At 39.4% G+C, this 26,697-nt stretch overlaps 1 protein-coding gene across 10 annotated transcripts in view; it reads left to right on the forward strand.

Annotated features, from left to right (window-relative positions):
* cspg5a (chondroitin sulfate proteoglycan 5a) overlaps window positions 1–26,697 on the forward strand; it is an 81,696-nt gene that overhangs the window by 16,000 nt on the left and 38,999 nt on the right. For all 10 annotated transcript variants that reach the window (XM_036135376.1, XM_036135370.1, XM_036135372.1 and 7 more), the window contains exon 2: window positions 13,068–14,016. In XM_036135376.1, the coding sequence (XP_035991269.1) occupies window positions 13,068–14,016 (949 nt within the window). The remainder of the gene's footprint in view (window positions 1–13,067; window positions 14,017–26,697) is intronic.

Below are 26,697 nucleotides of genomic sequence, written 5' to 3' on the forward strand. Positions count from 1 at the left end.
TGCACGTCATTTAGTGGCTACATATCCTGATTCCATGCCATATTGGCCGTGTTAGCTGCAGCGATAAAATGGTTTGTATTCCCTTAAAAAGATCATAAATTAAATACTGTATAATCTCTATTAGATAAAGTGGTGCTTGACCACTGATTTAAAGCTTGAAATTAGTAGAAATACGTTGTCATCGGGTTGTGTTGTTTATTGCAGTCAACCTCGTCACTGAGGGAATAGATTAGATGCTGCCTAATTATAAATGGGACACAGCATAATATAACAGGGCTATAAATTTAAGGGCTTTAAATTTAATATCCACATGTTCAGGATAAACAAAGGTTTTCTTTAACTAGAATAACTTGAAAGCATTCTGACGTGCATGTAGTGTTAAATGATGTTGGGGGGGGGGGGGGGGGGGGGGGGGTGAGGCATAAATATCCTCTTGAAAACAGAAATCACTCAATTCTGGTGGAGAAATCGCCATTACCATAAAAATGCTAATTAGAAACAACTTTACATGAATTGCATCTGTAATACGACAAGTGATGAAAATCAACAATTTCTTTCTTTCATCAGCTTTGACGGTAATCGGCGAATCAAATGCTAAAACCTTTTACTTTGGTCGTCCTGCATCAATAAACAGCCCTTTAGAATGTAATGCATTTTGTTTTTGGTTTATTACAGATCAGATAACACTTGGGGCGACACGCTTTGATGCATTCATTTGAGGCATAGAACAAAATCATGATTCAAAGGGACTCGAGGAGTCTTCAGTAATTTTATTTTATTTTATTTTTTGGGCAACATTACATTCAACTGTTTATTTACACACATAGGAAAATAGAATAGGCCATAAACAGAACTGGCTGCTCAGGCTTCGAAAAAATTCCTCATCAGTACCTCTTTATTTTTTATGTTTAACTCACCTGGCACAGGCTTTTTATTCATTCTATTTTTTTCAACCAGTCTAAATTGAATTGAATCCAATTAATTGTTATTTATATAGCACCAATTGGCCTTCAGTTTTATCAACATTCCTTAAATTCTAATATATTCACATTTTTTGCAATAGCACACCCTAAGAAGAATCCATGTTTCGATCTGAGCACATTTATTTAGTAAAGAAAAAAAAAAAGGTAAGCAAAAAAAAGTGGTTTAATATGATGTGACATAGAGGCTCACTTCTTTTGAACACTTCTTAAAATAGGAAAGACAAGAGAACATGCCACTCAGATCATAGAGTTCACAAAAAATGCCTACTCACATCCAGAGCAATAATTACAATGTTTAAACTAACTAGAAATGTGGCGACGGGTTATCTTGCTGTTAGAGAGCTGCAGCAGTCTTATTAGGGTTAGTTTATAACATAGTAATAAAATATGCATTTATTCTACCAGGAGTGCTGTTATCTTTTTTTGATGGGGCTCTGTACATAAAATATATGGAAATAAATTAAACTTTTAATTATCATTCCCAAACCTACAAAGTGATGCACAAATTTGTGTACACCATAGCTGACAAACTAGTCTCACTTTGTTTTTATTTACATAAAATAAACTACTTAAGAAAACACCCCGCAAACTCAACTTCTGCTTTCACTTTCATCTTTAAACAAACCAAAAAAAAAAATTATTTGATTGTGTCACAATGTTTTATTATTTCACTATTTGACTCTGTAATACTCAACAGTTTTAGTGTAAAACATGTAAATGATGGGTTTGCCACAAGCATTCACGCACAAAAAGGCTCCGGTACATCCCAGCCTGACCCGCTTCCACAGAACTGCCATATTGTTTCTGTGTGAGCCTTTGATCGTTTGTTTGTTTGTCGTCTACTGGCTGACCTTTCCCCCCCCTCCCCACAGTCTGGGTCACCAAGCTGGCCGGAGGTCCCTAGCTGTCACCACCAATAATCGTCCTCTTTACAGTTTGTCATAACCAATCAGAGCGCCTCAGGTCTGAGGGAGGGTGAGTGGACTCCCTTTCCAAAGTGATTTAGCTTAAACAAAAAGCCCGGCGGGGTCGGCGGTACGCCAGCCCTTGGCCCTGAGACGCCATTACCCCCAAACGGCCACTTTGACCCCCGCCCGCCCAGTCATTAAAATTAAAACAGCAAAATTAGGTGAAGCTGAACTTTTCATATCATCATGATCCAGGACCTTCACCAAAGGAGCTGGAAGCCACAACAATCACCGCCGGGTTATGTTGGCAGATAGACACACGCTAACAGAGCGAAGAATCTTCTTATGTAACACACTGAGGTGGGAGGCTAACAAACAAAGAATCTTTTATTTAGTCTCTTTTTTGTCTTTTTGGATCCTGAGTCCCATCTGCCATAAACTCAGCCAGAGTCTGAAGTCTGAAATTCTGAATCCTGTCAACACAGGTCTACTTTGTCAGTTCCCTGACTTCAATTGGGCCAAAGACCCTCAGATCTGGTGGTGTGGGTAAGGGTTTGTGTTCAAACTGTTCTTTGGGTCTCTGTGTCCTGTTGTCTCGTCTCAGCCGCTCGTTTCTCCAGCAGAAGCACAAGAAAGGTACTAATATCTGATAAGAGGTTCGCTGGATCTTTTGTTTGCGGAGCATTCGCCGCAAACCCGAGAGATGGCTGTGGGTGAAAATCCCAGCAAGATGAGCTGATTCTGAAACACTCACACAAGCCCTGTTTGGTACCAGCAACATGCCTACAAGCAGCCGTAAACTTGATTTGCCATTTTGAATCATGGAGAGAAAGTAGAGCTATGCTGGTAGTTACGCCACGGTCCAGTCGTTTGAGGTGGAGGGTTTGCTGCACATCCCATTCATTTACATAACTTGATGATGAGGCAATTTAGGCACAGTTGCATGAAAAATGTATTTTTATCAAGCATATTTTTATGGACATCTTTTGTGTCGAGTGTTTTGTTACGCATAAGCGGTCCTGAGACCACATCTTCAAAGTTTTGATCTTGTCACTCCCTCTTGTCTCAGTCTTGGACATGGTGGACATGGGGCTTTTGATAAAGATCAGTAAAGACCACAACCGCCAATTTTTTTTTTTTTTATTGCAACATAGTGCAAAACTCCTGACTGCGTTCAAATGATGCCAATAAAGTTTTTTATTTGAAAACTTCAATGTTGCCATCTGTGCCCTAACCTGCTAAGGATTTAAAGATGAGAACAAGAACGTAAAAAATGTTTCCATTGCAAAAATCTAAATAGTTTTCTGGCTATACAAGAAAAATAAAGCTAAGTTAATTTCTCTACCTTAACCTCTCACCTCCACTCAATCTGCCTGCAGCTAAGGCTCAGCCACTTAATGGTAGCTGGATGTGTGCACTCTTCAGATTGGTCTGGTTTTCTGTTTAATCTATAACCAGTTAGTTGTATTTGTTGCAGTTGCATTTAGTTGAGGGTCCGCTTAATACAAATGTATGTCGACATAAATGCATTGACAGTTAACCCAACTGAAAAACCAAAGTGCATCAGTGGCAATATTTAGTCTGAACTATTGTTTTAGGTAATCTTGTTATTAAGCTGCCAGAGGCTGATTTCCTTTAAATGTTTGCAGCAACATGTCTGGTATAATGATTACCACAAAGCTCTGAAAAGCACTAAAAAAGTGGTAAGGTCTTGGTTCTAGTCTTGGTCTTGGACTTGGTCTCAGTTTAGGTGTTCTTGACAACAGCAGCTACAACTTTTTACAATAATAAGTAAGTCTAAGTAGCATATTTTACACTTTAATTTTCATTCTCCATAAGATCTGAAAGCTAAAGCACCCATGTGCTGCAGCAAATACTTTCTGCAGTTCTAAGAGAGTCACCATGCAGGTCTAAAATCTGCTGCCCGTCAAAAGGTTTCTCGTCGTTAATCCAATTAAGCTAACGAGGTGTTGAAAGGGAGACAGCTCCAATTAATTGGAGCTCAGTTCAGTGATGCACTGTAAGGATTCTGGCAGAATGACACCACTATGTGCTCAAAAAAATAAAAAAATAAATACCTGAGCTCTGATCGCCTGTGCATTGTAAACAGGTTTGAGTGAGTTGAAAGCACAGAGGAGATTAAACAACATGTAGAGGATTCTTGTGCAATCAGTCCAGATGGGTAGGGAATATGGAATCAAAGCCATCCCTCCTGGCTTGTGGTTGTATAGTTTTTCGGCAATTAATTTTCCGCTGCTGGTCCTTTTCCCGTCCTGTACTCCACGTTTTCTTCAGAAGTGATAATAGTAATGATAGTAACAATAACAAAATTGGTTAATGAAATGCATCATCAACCTTAATTTTTCAGACCTAAAAAAAAAAAAAATAGCAAAAAAACCACAAGATGAGCTGCACAGTTGTAGACCAGTAATCAGATGACATCAGTGTTCTTCAAATTGACTCAAAGTAAACCCTGAATCACACATAACTGCAAATAAAATACAAAACAAATCCTGAACTTGAGTCAAACTTACATTGAAGAGTAGTTTGGTGGTATAATATAAAACCTTTGTCCCATCTGTTGTCCGCTGTATACTAACTCTCTAGATTAGGCTTGCTTTTGTGTGCAAATGGGATCCAGAGATGATGAGAAATGGCTTGTGTGTGTCCAGCATCTTTTAGCAACAAGTGCAGTTCCCTTTGAACTGGAACAACGCCGTAATCCAATCACACTGAGGGAACGTGTCTTCTTTCAGCAACAGCAGAAGAGTAGATAAAAGATCTCCAGGGAATGATTCATTCCTGGCGACTGACAGACTGTCACGGTGAGAGTTAAAGTCAGAGAGTTTATCAGAGGGCCATGAAAGACTCCTCTTCTTTCTGTCTTCTCCAGTCAGTCTCTTTTCCCATCAATCATAGCAAATGTCACCCACTCCATCTCTTTATGTTACTGTCTCTATTCTTTGCTGTCTCTGTGTCATTATGTTCTGCTTCTTCTCCTCGTCTGTCAGCTCCACCTCTTCCCATCACCCTCTGTGATCCCTCTCTAATGTATGGCAGACCTTCCTAGACTAGCTTACAGTCTCTGCTTGTTTTGCTCTCATCAGACTGGTTCCAGCTGCAGAATAAGCAGCAGAAGGAAAATTGGCAGCTGGGTTTGGGGATCAAGGCCACGGCATTATCCGAGCCCACCTTATTTACGGAGCACCGCTAAAAACAGCGAGCACACTGCAAAAACAGATCTAAAAATAAGTAAAATGCCCTTAAAATTAGTGTATTTATCCTTGATTTGAGTAGGTAAGTACGATTATCTGCCAATGGAATTAGTATTTCTACCCCAAAAATAAGATAATTAGATATCCTGCACTTGAAATGAAGGTGAAGGAGAGGAATTGTTCCTATTTTAGGTGCAAAAATCTTATTCCATTGGCAAATCATCTTATTTACTTGCTCAAATCAAGGACAAATACACAAATTTTAAGGAACATTTTACTTATTTCTAGTTCCGTTTTTGCAGGGCACTGACCAAAGTGCTGTACGTAAAAGGAGAATTAAATACTGTAAAATACAGTAAAGTACTAAAAATAAAATACATGCATAAGCGTCAGTGTAAATTAACAATGACATCAACATCCGAAAATAAGTGAAAATCTAATTAAAATGACTTTCCATAAAAGCCAAGTGTAATCGGCACATTCATCTTGGGCTGGGCCAAAAATAATATTTTGATATTTTTTGGCTGGATGCCGATTTATGATATTTATCTCGATATGTTTTGCTTTTCATAAAGTAATGATAAAAATGTCTCAAAGGCAAAAACAGCTGTAGATAAATATGAGAAACGGCTGAAAAATAACCTACTGGAATACATAAAAGTATAATTGTAACGTAACATAGACCATCTCGATATATTATATAGTTTCTTCTTATATCTATTTTTTTTTAATCGCAATATTTTTAAAATCTTAATATATTGCCCAGCCCTACTTCCAACTATCCATTTTGGGTAGCCTTAATATTTAGGTGCGCATCAAAACTACTTTTTTAGGCTTCCATCCTCACCCCCTGAGCAGAATCAATATTGTGACTGAAAGTCAACACAGTTACTGAAAGCAAATGTTTTCTGTATGCATGTTAGCGTTAAGAGGAAGAGTTGTTTTTGTGTTTTATCTGCTGGCTGTTCACTTGATGCGTTAAACAGCTGTAGATTGGGAGACTGCTGGATGGATTAGCCTCAGGATGACCCCAAATATTTTGAATAAACTCTGTTTTTTGACTTCTCATATTTATTGTAACGGATCAAGAAGAAATAGTTGCAAACTGACAAATCTTGTCCTTAAAAGTCTCATCTTATACTCTAAAAAGATGTATTTTCCCCTTAAGGAAAATGTCTATCCCAAAGTCAAAAAATAGCCCATGCACACATCCTTTTCAAGCTGGGATACCTCAGTGTTATTGTTGCACGGCGTCCTAAAAGCTCCCTGGATTGAGCAATTTCTCCTAGAGGCTGCAGGGAGAGTTTTGACAATTACCTCTGCCAGAGATCACATCACTGTTGTGCTTCACTGACTCTGAAATCAAGGACATAATTTACAGCTCCGTTAAAAACCTTGAAATGTAGACCTGAATGAAGTTAACACATACAACAAACGTTCACCTCATTATCCCACATGGTATTGTTAATTAGTTTTACTCTCTGGTGATTGTGACATCCCCATACAGAAAGTTTACTGCTATTCAGCAATCGATCAATTAGCCTTTTTTATTGCAGTTTCAGTATCGTAAAAATGTATTTTAATAAATAAACACAAGTTTTTTTATTGTAACGTTCAGTTCAATTAAATTTTATTTATATAGCGCCAATTCATGAAACATGTCATCTCAAGGCACTTTACAAAGTCAAGTTCAATCATATTATACAGATTGGTCAAAAATTTCCTACATAAGGAAACCAGTTGATTGCTTCAAAGTCCCGACAAGCAGCATTCACTCCTGGAGAAACGTAGAGCTACAGGGAGAGTCGTCTGCATTGTCCATGGCTTTGCAGCAATCCCTCATACTGAGCAAGCATGAAGCGACAGTGGGAAGAAAAACCACCCATTAGCGGGAAGGAAAAACCTCCGGCAGAACCGGGCTCAGTATGAACGGTCATCTGCCTCGACCGACTGGGGGTTACAGAAGACAGAGCAGAGACACAACATGAGAGACAAAAAAGCACAGAAGCACACATTGATCTAGTAATCTGTTCTACATTAGATGGTAGTAGCGGGTGAGCTGTCTTCTCTGGATGATGTCACAGTTAACAGAACGCCAGACCAGGTGTACCTACTATGAAGATAAAAGAGAGAGAGCAAAAAGTTAAAAGCTGAAATGACAAAAGTCAATTCAATTTAATGCAATGCAAAACTGGAGAACAGTAGAAATCAGTAGTGAGAAAAAATAGGCCCTGATGTCCTCCAGCAGCCTAAGCCTATAGCAGCATAACAATAGAGGTAGCTCAGGGTAACATAAGCCATTCTAACTATAAGCTTATTTGTTGTTTCTTTATCTTTTTATGAGTGAAATTTAGACATCACTTTAAACCCGGCCATCCTGCCACTTCCTATGCTAATAATTGATTATTTCTTACCAGCGAATTCATATAAACTATTGTGACTGGCACAAAACAAGGGAAACTACACTGCAGTTAACAAGCCTCAGAAAGCTCCGCTAGTTTTCCTCCCCTCTACGTATATTAATCTGCCCCAAAGTAATCCATCACATCACGCATTTCTAGCCTCACTGAAGGTTGTACTCAGTCAGCTGTCCGACAGAGCGGCCCCACATAGTCGGGCATATTCTAAAGACCAAACTTCCAGTCAGCAAAGACATCCACACATATGCCATTAAGAGGAGGTTATCAAGCAAAGCTCCTTATGGGAGCAGCAGCGCATTTACAACTCACAGCAGGAGATCACGATGGGATAGAAACCCTGACCTCTAGTATGATTTCTTTTTTTTTTGTCCATCTAAAACAGGAACGTAGCAATTTTTCCTTGTTTGCATTTGTTGGATTGTATATCTTGTAGACCGACTAATCATAACATTTATTAATATTAAACATTACAATATTTCATTGCAGATACAAATGAACCTATTAACATAACCTCCAAGAGTAAAGTTACATCTGTTATTGCCGAAATCTTTTTTATAGTTTTTTTTTTGTTTTTGTTCCAGCCTTTGTTGTTGCCTAAATCATACTCAGCCTGTCAGGGCCAAGTCGATAGTTATGCAACTGGAGGAATATTTTGTTTTCCCTTATTTTTGATAAAAACATATTAAAATTATGATCCAAGCCCAAGTTAAAAATCAGTTTAAGTCCCTCAGTGTACAACACCAACAGCTGTTTTTTGCAAGCTTCCTATTTGCTGTGATTAATTAATCACAGCGGTAATTAATAATTAATATATAGAGTCAGGTGTGTAGATGTTTATGTTTGCATAAATCCACCATTTGACTAGCACTGGCACACATAATTATGTACACAAAATTAAGATTGTGCCTGTGCAAGAACTGCTTTTTGGCCACTGAGCCAAGGAGCCCCAGCGTTTTTAAACAAGTAAGATGGAGAGCCTGGGCTGCTGAAGCTAAATATGTACTGAATTTAGGCAAAGATATTTGAGACTACAGCTGGACTCAACGTCCAAATTGTGGCTGATGTTCACAGGGTTTTTAACCTCAGAGCACAAGAAGCCAATTAGCTCAGCATGAAAAAGAATAAATTTGAAGCCGGCAAGCTACAGGTGTGTGCTTTAAGCCATCTCACCGGAGGCCGTTAGTTTTTTCTTACCTGTCTTAGTAGGTCATTGCTGCTAATATGTGGACAAATCATTCAGAAAAAAAGGAAAATACTCTGCAGTCCATCTTAAACATCTCTAGAAAACTTATGTGTCACTTTAGAACAATTTCCAAACCCATATACGTTTTTGAGGCTATTAAATGGGAATGCTGTGTCTTTATCTATTTCATTATTTTTTAAGCATTTTCTTTAGAGGTTTTGCCAACTTAGCCAAACCATGGAGGACAAAAAGAAGCGAAATGAAAGTGCAACAAAATCTTTCGATCACAATCTCCCAGTGCTTTATTTCTCTTCATCGCTCTGACTAATCTGATTTTGCTGAGCCGAGGTTAAGTTGCCTTGTAAGATAGCTACTGCGAGAGATTAACTTAATATCAGTATCTTGCCTGGAGAATACAGAGGATTAGCCCACACTCCTTCAGATTGGTCACTCAGGCAACATGCACCTTATTTTTCCACGCGTCAGTCCTGTGATGGGCTGGGCGACGGTCTGTGCTTGTCCACGATGTACAATCCCGTTGTTCGGTGACAACTGGGTCACGGCAACTGCAGAACTGCTGCTTGACCCGCCGCCACCTCTGAGAACAACCAGAACAACCTCTGATAAACAAAAAAAAATTGTTTTTGTTTTGTTACAAAAATGTATGGAAAAAGGCTTTCACAAGAACCCTGGATAATAGATATCCAGTGTTAACAGAAAGTAGATTGAGTACTAACAATACACATTTTCTGTGTTTTTCAAAGTGATACTAAAACAAAGTGAAACGTGATAGAAAATAAAAAAGTCCACTTGGGAGTTTTAAGACCGCCGAGTCAAAAGAGTTGAATATAGCGCGGGGATTACGGAGGTTCAAGTGTTTACAGAAAGAAAGTGACCCCATCCCTTCTCATTTACTGTGTTGGATTTTGCTGATACTGCATGTGTCACTGCTGCCCTGGCATAGTTTAAATCAGGTTTCACCAACATGATGCCCACAGGCACCAAGTAGCCCCCAGGGACCACATGCCACGCCCTTAACCCTGTTATAAAACCAGCACAGCCCTTCAGTGCACTGCATCTAAAATGTCATTTTATTTAGTTGCTCTCGTATTTACATAGATTTAGAATGATAAATGCATCAAAAACGTGTTTGTATTACATAAAGTTAAGGTGAGCTCCTACTCTTCTAGTTCAAAGCTCAGTATAGGTAGCCCTTCGTACTAATTAAGTATCTCTCCACTTCGCAAAGGTTGGCCATCCCTTGTTTAAATTATACGAGCAGGATACCGCATCTTTGGAGGTGAACATGCATGGAATTCAATCTGATGGAAAACAAAATTCATACCAGAATGTTTTAAACTTGTTACCAGTCAATGTCTTTGTCAGCCTTGTCTCATGGCTAGGGAGCTCTCAAAGTGAAACCTTAAGCTAATCGAGTACGGGTGAACCCGCCATAACACACAAAGAACAATCCTCTCCTGATCTTTGTAGTTTTCTTCTTCATCTTTGGTATACCTTGGAGGTAAAATCCAACTGATTCATCCACTGCTCCTGCCAGCTGGAACCTGGGTCTCGCTGACAATCAGGCAAATCCCACTTTGTGAGCATGCAATGCCGAATTTCCATTCTTTTCTTCAGCACACGTTTTAAAATTCTGTATTTTTGTGAAAGGAATGACAGAGCTAGCTTGTATGTCTGAGAGATGACTCTCCAGTCACTTCTGGTGTCACATACTTAAAGAGAGTTGTTACAGCCACGTCTGTTGATTTTCAGCCTCTTTAGTCTCATTGTTACTTATTCAGGCTACAGCTTCCTTACATCTGTCCAGACATTGTTTTGTCTGAGATCTGCACCCCCCACCCCTGCAGTGAACCCCGAAATCCAGCCCATCTTCAAACCAGTAATCCCTAATCCCAGATACACGCCGTTCAAGTACATTAGTGAATTATTCCTTTAATCCAGAAAAGGGAGCGACCTTAAAGCTGCTTTTTGCACGGGTTCCACCAGTTCGCCTTCGGATGAAGTAATCGACTGGAGGATACAGCCAATCGAGTCATTTTAATTTGTTTCATCCCCCAGACGCCTTGAGCTCACGCTGTTGGTTTTCTAATGCGCAAGAGTTTAAAGCATGAAGTAACAATGAGGCAGTAAAGCCCTGGTGATGCTTGACTGGAGGTGTTTTAAAATGAGGATTGAATGAAATAAGAAAAAAATAAAATCAAACAACCGTGAACAATTTTCTTTAATTTTAAACCATTTTACCGATATATACACTTTTTTTTATCAGGGTTTTAATTTAATAAGGAATAAATGAAATTAAAAAAATTACAACCAAACAACCGTGAACAATTTTCTCTAATTTTAAACCATTTTACCGATATATACAGTTTTTATTTTTATTTAAAGTTCTTTTTATGAATTGCTTTGTTTTTAATTTTTAGATTTCAGATTTAGCTTCCAGAATCAGATCAGATGAAAACATGTTATTTATTTTTTTTCACGATTTGTTACCAAGTTCATTACTGAATACAACGATGTTTGAACATTCGCTGGTGGTTTGAGGATCGGCTTTATAAATGACAGATGACTGAACAGAAATATGTTCGGTGAGCTTCTGATCTTCATCTTGCTCTGCGGTTTGCGTGTTCTTAGCTTTGCTCATGTCAGGTTTCTCTGGTTTTGTTCCAAAAGGTCAAAAGAGACGCATGTTATATTAATTGTTTACTGTAAACTGACTTTAGGTATGAGCGTGTTCATGCTTGTGTCTGTGTTTGGTTCTGTCAACAGCTGGCAGCCTGTTAAGGTTTTAATTCGCCGCTCATGAACTGCAGGAATGTACTTCGGGCATCCATGACTCTGGTATTGATTAAACTGGAACAGAGCAGCCGTACACATACTTGATTGAGTCTTGAAATCATACCAGACATTCACAAGAAATAGATTTCCGTTAATAATCTTTCAGATTCTCCAGAAAGACAGTGTATACATGCCCGGTGTAGAAAAATTTACAAAAAAAGAGACAAAAATTGTCTCTTTTTTTGGTTACTGGGAAAATCTGACTGAGTTCTCAAAGAGGAGAACAACCATAAAAGTTATTATTAGACAAGAGTTAGGGTCCAAAGGTATGAGGGTTGCATTTGTGTAGCTTAATTATAAAGATTAATTTTGAGGCAAATTTCTGAGCTTTGATTTTTGTAAAGCTTAGATCTGCCAATACTTATTTTTCCTAATTCTGATTTCACTTTATGAACTATAAGAAGAAAGATTAATTAATTGCTTACATTATGACCAGACATAATGTCATGCTACTGTGAAATAGAGCAGTTTCTGTAAAACATGTTCTTTTAAAAAATAAACTCAACATGATTATGCTGTTCACAATATATACTGTGTTTGGCATCTTATATTAGCAGTTTCCACATAGCGAACAGGGGCTCAAAGCTCAGAAGTGCAAAACAAAGCTCAACTTTGCTGTAATCCATGCAGCCTTCCTGTTATCTGGTATAATTCCTGCTCTCTCACTCCCGCCTACTTGCAGCCTGAGAGAACTGCATGCATGTTTAGATCTAAACAATGCAGATTCATTTGTAAATAGCTTCTTACACCTCATAGCTTTCCGTGACTTCATTGAAAACACCACTGATAATAAAAACAGGTAACTTTGAACCTGATTGGAAAATAACAAAATTTTGGGGTTTTTGAGCAGCCCCACTACTGCTCAGGGACGATTTAGCTAAAAAAAAAGAAGTGATTCAGTGAATCTCTAACCAGTGAAGATACAAATAATGTGGTTGACTATAGTGGAAATTTAACTTGGCAAACACTGCAATCGCGCCAGCGTCTTTTTATTGTGGAGGGTCTGTCGATATTTCAGCTTGATGGTGCCAGACTTTGTTCGCTGCACAGAGCGTGGGTGTTTTCAAGTCTCTCTCCTATTAAAAATGGATGAAGCCCCCTGGAGAAGACAAGCAGACCAACCCTCCCCGACCACCTGACGAGCTGCCGAGATTTTGTATCTGGCGAGAGCAGAATCAGATTCCTCTTCCAAAGCTGCCACTATGTGTCTGTAGTTGCCACACAATTAAAAAGAATAATTGAAAGTGAGGCACATGTAACCACGCCATGCTTTTGTTCCATGCTGCTGACATCCAGCGCTACTGTTCTGCAGACAGCAGTGTTTGACAATGAAACCTTTCTTAGAATAAGTTTAAAAACTCAAACAGCATACATTTGGTTGCCTTTACAAATCGTTACAAGTCTTGCTGTTGTGTTGTCCTAATTTAGTTCTATGGTCTCACTAAAGCCATAAATAATTCAGAGAATTCATTTATACCAAAACCCTTTTCTTCTCTTTGCAGGGGCTGTTCTTGGGATAAATGCTACTGAGCCGGACGATAAGGTCAACGTAACTTCTCCACTCACCGAGGAGGCTGGCCCCGTTAAGTTCGACGATGCTGTCGCCACGGTTGCTGGGCTGGGCGCCTCTGCGACTTCTGCTCCCATCATCCCCGTGACCCAGAGGGCGGGCCGCGTCCCGCGCGGCGACAGGGAGGACGATCAGAGCAGCGGCATGTTTGCCGAGACGGTGTTCCCCACGGTGGAGAAAGTGAGAGCGGCAACGACGCCCCAGATCATCCCTGATTCGGCCGAGACGGACCTCCTGCTGCCTAGCATCCCACGCAGACAGGACGCAGCTGAAGGAGAGGAAGGAGGGGATGAAGAGGAGGATCATCTGCCACATACCGACCCACCTTGGATCCATGTCAAGGAGACGTCCATGGTTGACCTGGACCACCTTACCACCACCACCGCCACGCCCGTCGCTGCCACCAACCCCTCCAACCCGGAGGTCCTTCACGTGGACTTCTTTGATCCATCCTCTCGTGGGCGAGACCTAGACCTAGACCCACCCTCTCCGTCATCTCTGCCCCACCAGCTGCAGGGTGGTGACGTAACCTCCTGGGCAATGTCAGACAACTACGACTACCTTACGCCCTACGAAGACGGCATGACTCCCACTATTGACCAGTACAGCTACAGCACTACGACCGACGCTTACGAGACCGACGACGACCTCAGGGAGGCTGCGGGATCTCCTGCTCGCTCCAGGCCCCGCGTCCCGGGGTCTGGATCCTTCAACCCTGGCCAATCGTATCCCGGCGTGGCGCCAAACCTCTCGCCCAACGGGTGCCGACCGGGCTACCAGATGATCAACGGCAGCTGCCGCTCCGCCTGTGAGCTTCAGCCCAACTATTGCCTCAACGGAGGACAGTGCTACCAGCTGGATGGCGAGGAGATTTTCTGCAGGTAAAAAAAAAAAAGAGCATTAATTGGTTCTTAAGCACAAGCATTAAGAACTAAAAACTCAGCTTGTCTTATCAGCTCCAAGGCTTCTTGGAGCTATTTCATATATGGAAGAACATAGAGATATACAAGACAAACAACCGCGCACACAGACACTCCTAAAGACCTTTAGGAGTGTCTGTGTGCGTGGTTGGACCCAACCCAACAGCCCCGTTTTTGGACTGTGGGAGGCAGCTGGAGCATCCCGAGAAAACCCACGCATGCAAACTCCATGCAGAAACAAACCAGGCCAGGATTTAAACCCAGGACCTTCTTGCTGCAAAGCAACAGTGCTACCAATTGCACCACTGTGCAGCCACTCAATAAATCGTACTTTATTTACAGTAATTTAGATTAAATACACAGAACTAAATTGCAGACTTCAAGTAATCAGTAAATTGATGATATTTTCTGGTTTGTCCATGAACACTTCTGTCCAGTTACAGTAGGACCTGCTTTACAGGCATTTCTTATGAACGCCTGTGATGCCTTTTTTTTTCAGGGCCACAGCAGCAATGAATCAAGGTGCAGGTCAAAAGTTGAATCCTTTATACAAATATGCTGTGATCCGAGACAGTTTTCACCTCTTCTGCACATGAGTCCCCAGACAGCACAGTAACGGGTTAGGCTTGGGTTTAACAATGAGTGGATCAAACCGCCTCAATTTGTGTCCAACACATTCTAGATTAGAGCTGCGGCAGATTGGGGGGAAGGTGATGTCTGCTGTGAGGGTTTTCTAATACTCGAGTCGTGACTAAAGAAGGGTTGCTGTCCAGAATATGCATTTAACGGAAGAAGAGTCGTACCTTCTAAGCATTTGGTTAGAAATTGATTGATATCACCATTGAGTTTGTCTCTAGATTGCACCAAACCTTCGCTTTTACATTTTTCTTTCTCTGGAATAATTTTTAAGATGTGTGTAGTAGGATTATCATACTTTATTTCATATACATCATACCTTGGATTTCTGTTACTCTTTTTTTGTATTGATCTAATCTTCTAAGGAAAATCAATAAATGTGATATATCTGGTAAGACATTCTAAATGGACTGCTGCTATTTGAAGGTCGGGATATTCAAAACAACCTTCTAAATGCAGCTTTTTCGAGTGCCAACATAATCCACTCCTCAGACTGTGACCGAATAGAAAATAGAAAATATTTTGCATTAAACCTTTTGTCTTGGGATAATAATTGGTAAAAATGTTGTAAAAAAAACAGGTAGGAAAGCATAAAACTGAATAATTCATAAGTACCCAGTTATCCAAATGTAATATATTTGTTTTAAATGCAGAACCATGTACGTATAATCACAGAAGATAGTAATGGGGCCTATCAGCTTAGAAAATGATTTAGCATGCAATCCCCATAATAATCAAATGGATGAACCAACCAGTCATCAAAAGAAGATTTCCAATTAGTGAGCAGCTGCAAAGATTGGCATGCAGATTTATGCACAACGGCAAATGGCTTCCAGACTGAAACCGATACTAAAGACATTAATTAGTTCTCCCTGCCTACATAATTCTCATAAAAACTCAAAACCGGACTGACCGGTCTGGCCAGTCAGGTCCAAGTTTATTTCAGTTCACAATTCAAAATTCACAATACATGTCATCTCAAGGCACTTTACAAAAGTCAAATTCAATCAGATCATACAGATTGTATGATCTGTATATGGTTGAATTTATTGACAGCTGTAGTTTCACTGTGACAGGCTGATGTGGCCTTAAACGCATGTGGAATGACCTACAGCACTCATATGGATCTACGTTTTCCTTCTACATATATCAAATAAATAATTTAGAGACTTCAGCGCAAACATAAACTCTGGATCCAACACTCTCACATTCAGTATCGGTTTAATTTGTGTTTGAAATGAAAGAATATACAGAAAGTCATTTTTAGAAAAAATGAACAGAGAATGACAATTTTAATCTGCACAGAAAAATAAAAAAATGAAAAAAGGTTGCCTGTGTTTAAGCGCTGTGATCAAGATATTTCAGGCGTATTTTTAGGCCTCATTCAGCAGATAATAACAATGAAGAGTGAGTCAGGGAGCCACTGAGAGGCATTTGACTTCTGGGCAAGAGCAAGATATGGGTCAATGGAGCGCTGGCACCGATGAGGACCAATACGCTCCTCTGTGGATGAAGCCATGAGTCCGCATAGGATTACACGTGACTTGGCTTTGTCACCTCCATTTGGTTTAGTTCTAACTTTCATTTGTTTCGTGTGTGTGTTGTGTGTTTTGGCACTTTTAGCTGCTCTTAAGCTGCTTTGTTAGAATGAGATAAATGTTTGCAATATTGTGTACTGACCTGAAAGCAGCTCACTATAACCCTTTAGAGCATTGAGATACACGTACAGTGCCCTCCGTAGATATACAAATTATATGCAAATCTTTTTTTTTTCTCAGATACAGCTTAATGCAGACATACCAGGTAAAACTGAAGAATTAACTTTCATAAAAAGACAAAGAAACACATTAAGTGTCGCACTTTAAACTGTGCTGCAAAAATAATGCCTTCTATGTTGTCTCTGAGTTATAAAGACAGCGTTTAGAAGTTGGTTTATTAGAGGAGTGGATTTTAGCCAGCTAAGCAAGAATTTACAATAAAATGACGAAGTATTTGTTTTAGTTCAATTCAATTCAATTCAATTTTATTTATATAGCGCCAAATCATGAAACATGTCATCTCAAGGCACTTTACAAAGTCAAGTTCAATCATATTATACAGATTGGGTCAGATTATACAGATTGGTCAAAAATGTCCTATATAAGGAAACCAGTTGATTGCATCAAAGTCCCGACAAGCAGCATTCACTCCTGGGGAACCGTAGAGCCACAGGAAGAGTCATCTGCATTGTACATGGCTTTGCTGCAATCCCTCATACTGAGCAAGCATGAAGCGACAGTGGGAAGAAAAACCACCCATTAACGGGAAAAAAAAACCTCCGGCAGAACCGGGCTCAGTATGAACGGTCATCTGCCTCGACCGACTGGGGTTACAGAAGACAGAACAGAGACACAACAAGAGAAACAAAAAAGCACAGAAGCATACATTGATCTAGTAATCTGTTCTACATTAGATGGTAGTAGCGGGTGAGCCGTCTTCTCTGGATGATGTCACAGTTAACAGAACGCCAGACCAGGTGTACCTACTATGAAGAGAAAAGAGAGAGAACATAAAGTTAAAGCAGAAATGACAACACATAATGCATAATTGAAGAACAGTAGAACTCAATATAGTGAGAAAATTAGATCCTGATATACTCCAGTAACCTAAGCCTATAGCAGTAAAACTATAAAGGTAGCTGAGAGTAACATGAGTCACTAGTTATAATTTTTGTCAAAAAGAAAAGTTTTAAGCCTAGTCTTAAAAGTAGACACGGTGTCTGCCTCACGGACCAAAACTGGGAGTTGGTTCCACAGGAGAGGAGCCTGATAGCTAAAGGATCTGCCTCCCATTCTACTTTTAGAGACTCTAGGAACCACCAGCAGACCTGCGGTCTGAGAGCGAAGTGCTCTGTTAGGAACATACGGGGTAATCAGAGCTCTGATATATGATGGAGTTTGATTATGAAGGGCTTTATACGTTAGAAGAAGAATTTTAAATTCTATTCTTGATTTAACAGGAAGCCAATGAAGGGAAGCTAAAATTGGAGAAATATGATCCCTCTTGTTGATTTTCATCAGAACTCTTGCCGCAGCATTTTGAATCAGCTGAAGACTTCGAACTGCATTTTGTGGACTTCCTGATAGTAAAGAATTACAATAGTCCAGCCTTGAAGTAACAAATGCATGGACCAGTTTTTCAGCATCACTCCTGGACAGAATGTTTCTAATTTTGGCGATATTCCGGAGGTGAAAAAAGGAAACTCTGGAAACCTGTTTAATATGGGATTTAAATGACATGTCTTGGTCAAAAATAACACCAAGATTTTTTACTTTATTACCAGAGGCCAGGTTAATGCCACCCAGATTAAGTGATTGGTTAAGAAGTTTATTTTTTGAGGACTCTGGCCCCAAAGATTAAAACTTCGGTCTTGTCAGAATTTAGATGCAGGAAATTTAAAGTCATCCAGCTTTTGATGTCATCAAGACATGACTGCAGTCGAAGTAATTGATTGGATTCATCAGGATTTATGGATAAATATAGCTGAGTATCATCAGCATAACAGTGGAAATTAATCCCATGCTGTCTGATAATTTTGCCTATCGGAAGCATATATATAGTAAAGAGAATTGGTCCAAGGACTGAACCCTGTGGTACTCCACAGGTGACCCTAGAGTTTGAGGAAGATTTATTATTAACATGAACAAATTGGAATCTGTCTGACAGATAAGATTTAAACCAGCCTAATGCTTTCCCCTTAATCCCTACAGTATGTTCAAGTCTTTGTAGGAGAATATTGTGATCAACTGTATCAAACGCAGCACTGAGATCTAACAGGACAAGTATAGACACAAGTCCATTATCTGAGGCCATGAGAATATCATTAGTGACCTTCACCAGAGCTGTTTCAGTGCTATGATGAGCTCTGAAGCCTGACTGAAACTCCTCAAGTAGGTCATTACTTTGTAAATGTTCACAAAGTTGATTAGCAACTACTTTCTCAAGAATTTTAGATAAGAAAAGAAGATTAGATATAGGTCTGTAATTTACTAACTCATCTTGATCAAGAGAAGGTTTCTTAAGTAAAGGTTTAATAACAGCTACTTTCAAAACCTGTGGTACATATCCATTTACTAAGGATAGATTAATCATGTCTAAAATAGTGCCACTGATCAAAGGGAATATGTCCTTAAACAACTTGGTTGGGATTGGGTCTAACATACAGGTAGAAGGTTTAGATGAAGCTAAAATTTTAGATAGCTCAGAAAGCTCTACTGCTTCTAAACAGTTCAAACACTGCGCAGATTCTAAAGATTCCTCCAATGCTGCCTCACTTACTGAGGACGAGGTAATCATGTTTGGGAGGATGCCAATTATTTTATTTTTAATGGCATCAATTTTATTTATGAAGAATCCCATAAAATCATTACTACTGAGAGCTAAGGGAATGGATGGATCAACAGAGCTGTGGCTCTGGGTAAGTTTGGCAACTGTACTAAAGAGAAATCTAGGATTATTTTTATTCTCTTCAATTAATGATGAAAAATATGCTGCTCTAACTCTGCGGAGGGTCTTGTTATACAACAATAGTCTGTCCCTCCAGATTAAGTAGGATTCCTCTTGGTGTGTAGAGCGCCATTTTCTCTCCAATTTCCTAACATTGTGCTTCAAGGAACGCAGCTCTGAATTAAACCAAGGAGCCAGCTTCCTGTGAATAATCACCTTCTTTTTCAAGGGAGCTACATTGTCTAATGCAGAACGCAATGAGGAAGTCACATTGCTAGCAAAGGTATAGATTTGTGAATGGGAAGAAACAGCAATGCTGCCATCTACAGGGCATTTCTGCAATACTGAGGATATTAAAAAGGGGACAGACTCTTTAAGTTTTGATACAGCATTATCCGATAAAAATCTACTATAATGGAACCCTCTTTTGGGGGTGGAGAATTCAGTTAGATTAAACTCAAATGTTATTAAAAAATGATCAGACAGGACAGGGTTGTGAGAGAATACTGTTAATTCTTCACAATCAATGCCATATGTCAGAACAAGGTCTAAAGTATGGAGCCGAGAGTGCGTCGGTTCATGCACATTTTGAGCAAAACCAATTGAATCTAGGATAGTTTTAAAGGCTACACTAAGGTTATCACATTCAGTGTCAACATGGATGTTAAAATCACCCACTATAATAACCTTATCAGTGTTTAATACCAAATCAGATAAGAAATCTGACAACTCATCCAAAAACTGAGTGTAAGGGCCTGGTGGACGATACAAAACAACAAACAGAAGAGGTTTTATTGCTTTGCAGTTTGGATGAGGGAAACTGAGGGTTAAATGTTCAAAAGAACTGTAATTATTAGTTGGCCTGGGACTAATTAATAAATCAGACTGAAAGATAGTTGCCACTCCTCCTCCTCTTCCCACAGATCTGGGAATGTGGAAATTTGAATAACTGGAGGGGGTTGACTCATTTATACTAACGTAGTCCTCTTGTAGCCAGGTTTCTGTGAGACAAAACAAATCAATCTGATTATCAGAAATCAATTCATTAACTAACAAAGTCTTTGGAGGGAGAGACCTTATATTTAATAGACCACATTTTATTATTTTATTTTTAGGTTCAAGGTGAACCATAGTGATTTTTATTAGGTTTTTATGATTTGTTCCTTTTAGATCAGTTTTTGATCTGTTAAGTTTTGGCCGTGGGAAAGACACCGTCTCAATAGGATAATGGGTAGGTAACAGTACAGAAGCTGCAGAGAGGTGTGTTAAACTACGGCTCTGCTTCCTGGTCTGGACCCTGGGTTGTCAGCATTTAGGAGAACTAATAAATCCGGCCAGATTCCTAGAAAGAAGAGCTGCACCATCCAAAGTAGGATGGATGCCGTCTCTCCGGATCAGACCAGGTTTTCCCCAGAAAGTTCTCCAGTTATTAATGTAGCCCACGTCGTTTTCTGGACACCACCTAGACAACCAGCGGTTGAATGATGACATGCGGCTAAACATGTCATCACTGGTCAGATCAGGCAGGGGACCAGAGAAAATTACAGAGTCCGACATAGTTTTAGCAAACTCACAAACCGAAGCAACACCAACTTTGGTGACCTCTGATCGGCGTGACCGGGTGTCATTACCGCCAGCGTGAATAACAATTTTGCGGTATTTACGCTTATCCTTAGCCAGTAGTTTTAGGTAGGATTCTATGTCGCCTGTTCTGGTAGTTAGGTGATAATAACAGATAATGGTTATACTCTGGTTAATTACGGGAAAATGAGAAAATAAATAGACACTGCGTGAGATCTTATAACTTAAGTAGCCGTTTAGGCTGATTTCAGATTTTTGTTGCCTAAAATATAAAATAAGAGGTTAAAGATAGAGCTGCACAATATGCCGGGGTTATATATATATCGTCATCAGTATCAGTGTGCACAATATTAATATTGCAAAGGATTGTTTGCATTAAATTATCATTTGCTACTATATTCCTAGTATCTCAACTTCACACTTTGCTTTCGATTACATGTTTAGCCTGTTAGATGGAGTCTCACCGCAGTAGATGTCCACACCGTACACAAATCACACAGTTTATAGGAAATAGGGCTGAAAATGCAGCAGTGAGGAAACTGGATTTATCGCAAATTATCCTGCCATCACAATTTTTTCTGAATATTTTTTCTAACATGATGCAGCCCTAGTTAAAATAGGCAGGAGAGGAATGCATTTGATACTTTACAGAGTTGGCTTTGAACACATTCAGTTCCATTTAATAACAAGCATTTGTGTCAGATTACTCCAGACTCTAAAGAAAAGATCAATTGTTTCAGTCAGGATGTAAAATGCTAATTGTGATATTGTTATTTTTTTCCAAATAAACCTGTCAAACCTGTGAGACGTACATCTGGGTGGAATCTGGTTTTCCAGCTGATCTGTCACACAGACATTATAATTTTTATTTAGAGGTAAAAAAAAAAAGAGTTATCCTGTCATAGGTAAGGGCCCTGCATGCACCCTATGAAGAGTTAATGTCTGTATTTAACCTCCTAGGAACAAACTAACCATTAACTGGCTGTTTATTTGTTTTGTAGACGATGAACATTATGTAAAATGCCATTTGATTAGTTTTAAGAGATAGCCTGGTCAGTGTACTTATTTCCTACAATTTACTGTTTTAAGTTGATTAGATTAACGAGGAATCCATGATACCAACACATGTTAAGGCCAGAATTAACTTACAGCATACAAGTACATAAACCACAATTTCTACATGTCATTTTATAGATACATATCTGCAATAACTGTTCTTTTTTTAGTTCTTTGCCATCTGTTCAGAATTAGCCCTTGGCATGAATGTGCAAAACCTCGGGGGGTAAAGGCTAAACGGTGGGGGCAATGGGTGAAAGTGGACTCACGCTGACTGTGAGCATTGTCAGTGAAGTGATGCGTGACATTCTGCTGCCCTGGAAGCAAGCCAGGATGAGTCCCTGCACGAAGTCTACATGAACTAATTTAGGTTGGCTCAACAGTTTTTACACTTTATCCTCATGCAAGAAATCTGCACCATTTCCAAGTAATAGTGCAGCTTGAGGTTCAAGATGTTGTTGTTTTTTTGACGAACATTCAAACAGCAGGCCTAACTTTTAATAGATTAAAATCAGCAGGTTGGGCTCTCTGGGGAGGATTCCAGTTGATTTCAGAGGAAGACGTGATGCGGTGTGAAAATTATCTATTTTTATTTAAAAACTTGAACACCTTTTCCTATAAAGTAACAAGTAATTTATTTCAGTTTCATATAAATTAAAAATAAAGTTAAAAAAAATTGCATTACTCTTGCCATGAGGATAGTCACGATGCAACATACTCCTTCAGATGTAGGAGAGTAAATAGCACCTGGTTCAGAAGAAGCTTTTGACCAACCCAAGAGATCAGTGCAATTCCCCAGTAATCAACGGCCGGATGCTCCAATGGATGGATTTTAACTCATATACGCACAGCAGCATCAGGATGCTTTGTCATTTGGATGAGAAAAGATGTCAGGTCCCAACACCTCTAGTAAAGCCAGCTGGATTTACTAGCTGGAAGGACCAGGCAGTCTTCTGCTTGCAGTGAGCCTGCTGTGTGGTTAACTGCAGCTGTGAATAAACCAGCCTGTTATCTAAATGAATGTTGGCAGGAAGACAAAGCCTTGCAGTTGCTCCATGCTGCTCAGTTCCAGGCTGCCTGCTATCCTCCAGCTACAAGCCCACCGCGCTGTGTGCATCTTCACTCAGTTAACTCTGTCCCCTGGTTACCTTCTGAGCAACCTCGCCATAAGAAAGCCATCCGTTATCCTCTACTGATAATCAAAACCCATCCTTAACTCCACAGAATCGTGTGCATGGAACCTACGTTTGATTTTATTACTCATTTAAAACAATGTCATAAAGTTCTTGTGCTTAAATATTTATTTTCTTCTTAATTATTTAGTGTTCTAAACATTATGCCACTGTATTTCAGTAAGTCTTGTATCGTTGTTCTGAATTAGATTTTACGTTCAATTTAATTTAAATTGGTCTATATAGCACTAATTCACAGCACATGTCATCTCTAGTCACTTTACAAAGTCAAATTCAATCATATTATACAGATTGGTCAGAAAGTTTCCTCTCTAAGGAAACCCAGCAGGTTGCATCAAGTCTCTCCAAGCAGCATTCACTCCTCCTGAAAGAGCGTAGAGCCACAGTGGACAGTCGTCTGCATTGTTGATGGCTTTGCAGCAATCCCTCATACTGAGCATGCATGAAGCGACAGTGGAGAGGAAAACTCCCCTTTAACAGGGAGGAGAACCTCCAGCAGAACTAGAACCAGGCTCAGTGCAAACGGTCATCTGCCTCTCTGATGTATGATGGATCTTGATTAGTAAGGGCTTTATATATGAGAAGGAGAAATTTTAATTCTATTCTTGATTTAACAGGAAGCTAGAAAAGGAGAAATTTGATCTCTCTTATTAATTTTCATAATAGCTCTTGCTGTTTTGGATCAGCCGAAGGCTTCAAACTGCATTTTGTGGACTTCCTGATAGTAAAGAATTAAAACAGTCCAGCCTCGAAGTAAGAACTGCATGTCCTGGTCAAAAATAACACCAAGTTTTTTTAAGTGATTGATTAAGAAGTTTATTTTTTAAAGACTCTGGTCCAAAGATGACAACTTCTGTCTCATCAGGATTTAAAAGCAGGAAATGTAAAGTCATCCAGGTTTGGATGTCATCAAGACATGACTGTAGTCTAAGTAACCGACCGGATTTATTCTAACAGATCTTTTTTATAAATGAGAACTTGTGTCTCAAAGAAACTAACTGTATAAATAAAGTTTTAATAACAACAATAATTTTCCTGGAGCTAGAGAGGCTGCTGTGAACGTGTAGCAACTATTAAAAACTCTGAAGATAAACTTACCAGCCTGCAACTGGACACTATTTGGAGTTGCAAGACATTCTCAGAGCTACTAAAACGTTCACCTTTTTGAAACCCCCATTTTCATAGACTTCATTTTAGCAAAACATTTTAGCTTCCCAACTTCAGTCGGTTTATACAAGTACACCGCGACTTGATCGTATTCTTTAAAGTATGTGGGGCATCTCCGGCTCTGGCTCCGCTGTCCCTTCAGACAGATGCAATCTGACAGTGTCATAAACCGCTTCCACCTCAGGCGCTGCAGAAATCAGGACCATATTCGGAGAGAGACACGAGAAAGCCGAGGGAGGGGACGACAGAGGGCGTGTGGCATGGAAAGACACAGAGAAGGCATTTGTATTGTGTTGAAGGCAGAGAAGGTCCCATGAAGTGGGAGTTTGGTTATTTTATGTCTGCGTAATGAGCAGTTATGTAATCTGATTCACCTGTTGTTCACCAAAACAGTCCAAAACACTGGTCCAAAGTCAGTTTGAGTAGTTATGTTAAACATGAAGGGTTTTTTTTTTGGATCCTTTGTGCCTGCAAAGAGGTAATTTTTTTTTTTTGACACAACAGACGCTTCTTCATAAAGAAACCGAGGCAGGCAAAGCGATACTGACGAATCAAGCGTCAGAAAATAAAGTTATCAACAAGAAGTGAGGAGATGTACTGAAGCAGAGTGAGAAGTGGATAGAGGAGAAGAAGGGGAGGTGGAGGAGAAACCGAGTGAGAGAATGAGTCAGAACCTCTTAATGCTTGCCAGCATGGAAACGGCTCAGGCGAGCCAGGTCGAATTTATTGGTGTGTGTGTGTGTGTGTGTGTGTGTGTGTGTGTGTGTGCGTCCTGCAGCTTGATGTAATTAAGAAAAGCTTTGAGCAGCAACAGCCGTTTGTGTCCATTTTGGATTTCATGTTTGCACCATGAAAACACATGCGGGATTATGGGTGTATTAGAGATCAATTTTTAAGTCAAAGAGCATCGAGGGGCGGAGCCAGGCCGGAGGTCAAACACAGGGGAGATTTACAGCTGCTGCGTAGGCCAGGGCTCACACACACACACACACACACACACATGCTCTCATACACAAACACGCATGCTAAGGGACCGTTTGTTTTTGCCAAGACAGATCTTGTGGACTTACTTCATCCCTGACAACACACAAAAACATTTGCGCAAATTAACTTTTGGCTTCGCGTGCCTCTCTGCAGGTCAACCTAAGCTTTGACTCTGAATTTCACAGCTGAGATCGTAAACCTGTTTTGCGTGTGAAAACAGATCTTCGCTGCTTTTCCACCCAGCTTTGTGTCGCTGTGCTTTAATGAGGTCAGCTCTCTGCTTTCTGTCCGCTTTAAATACCTCTGACTGCTTTGTTCTCTTATTTTGAAAGAGAAATCGGAACGTCATCTCCATCGGATGTATATTCATTTCAAAACTATTGGAGTGATAAAACTCCAATAGTTTTGAAATGTTTTATCATTCTCTTCCTTTTATCTCTTCTTTCTTTCACCTCTTCTTTCTCTTTTTTTTCTCTTCTTGTTTTCTTTTACTCTCCTACTTTCCCATTGTAGTGTCCATATAATTTGAAATTCTCCCTGCAGGAATCACAATAAAGCTATTTACACGCACAAATCAAGCGGAGCATTATGGCGAAAGCTGTTTGCTCCACTTGTGAAAGTAAAATCTGTCGAGCTCTATTTGGCATTAAGATATCAATTTTTATTGCCACTTTGCTAGACAGGACACTGGGAAAAAAAAAAAAAAAAAAAAAAAAAAAAAAAAAAAAAAAAAAACTATTGGAGTGTTGTTGTTGTTTTTTTTCCTTTCCACAGAACAAAACCAGATGCTGAAGGAATTTATTAGATCTTGAATCGGTTCTATAAAAAGAGATATCTATTTAATGCTTTAAAGTTTCCAAACTTTACTGTATTTAGACTAAGAGGCCATAAAATGTGTTGTCGAGATAAATGTATAAAGCGCCCGGCCTGTAATTGACTGATTCATCTTTGCTGCCAAATTGTATTTTCTTTTCTTTAAACACTTTATTATTACTTCTCTAAAATATTTGATTAGAAAATTTGTACTATTTTTGTGAATTTAGAAAAGTAGTCATAATCTTTATCTTCCTCAATACATTTTTCCCCAGTTTTACTGATGTTTTATTGGCTCGTATGGGCATGAAAATCGTTTCCACTGACTTAACTCAACTTTTACTGTCCCCAGATTTATTTATTTATTTGACAGTAGAAAGAGACACAGGTGATATAAGAAACACTTTGTGCACAACGTCAGACCGAGTCTTGCGGCAGAGCAGCTCATGTTAAAAATGCCAGGTTTTTATGGTATAAAAAATTAACATTTAAAAACCTTTTTCCACATAAAGTATTTAACAAAAATCTATTATAAGAAAATAAAAAATAAATAAATAAAGCTGAAAAGCTGATTTATGAAAACTCTAAAACCGTGCTTTGCAGAAGCAACCTTTGGCTTGATCTCAGCATTTAGGAGTCTGTCAGTAAACCACATCTTGAATTGACAATATTTTCCCTCTCTGTCTTCCTAATGTTCTCCAAATGTATTAGACTGTGAAAACGTCTC

The sequence above is a fragment of the Fundulus heteroclitus genome, chromosome 3 (assembly GCF_011125445.2).
Source record: "Fundulus heteroclitus isolate FHET01 chromosome 3, MU-UCD_Fhet_4.1, whole genome shotgun sequence".
Classification (NCBI taxonomy): domain Eukaryota; kingdom Metazoa; phylum Chordata; class Actinopteri; order Cyprinodontiformes; family Fundulidae; genus Fundulus; species Fundulus heteroclitus.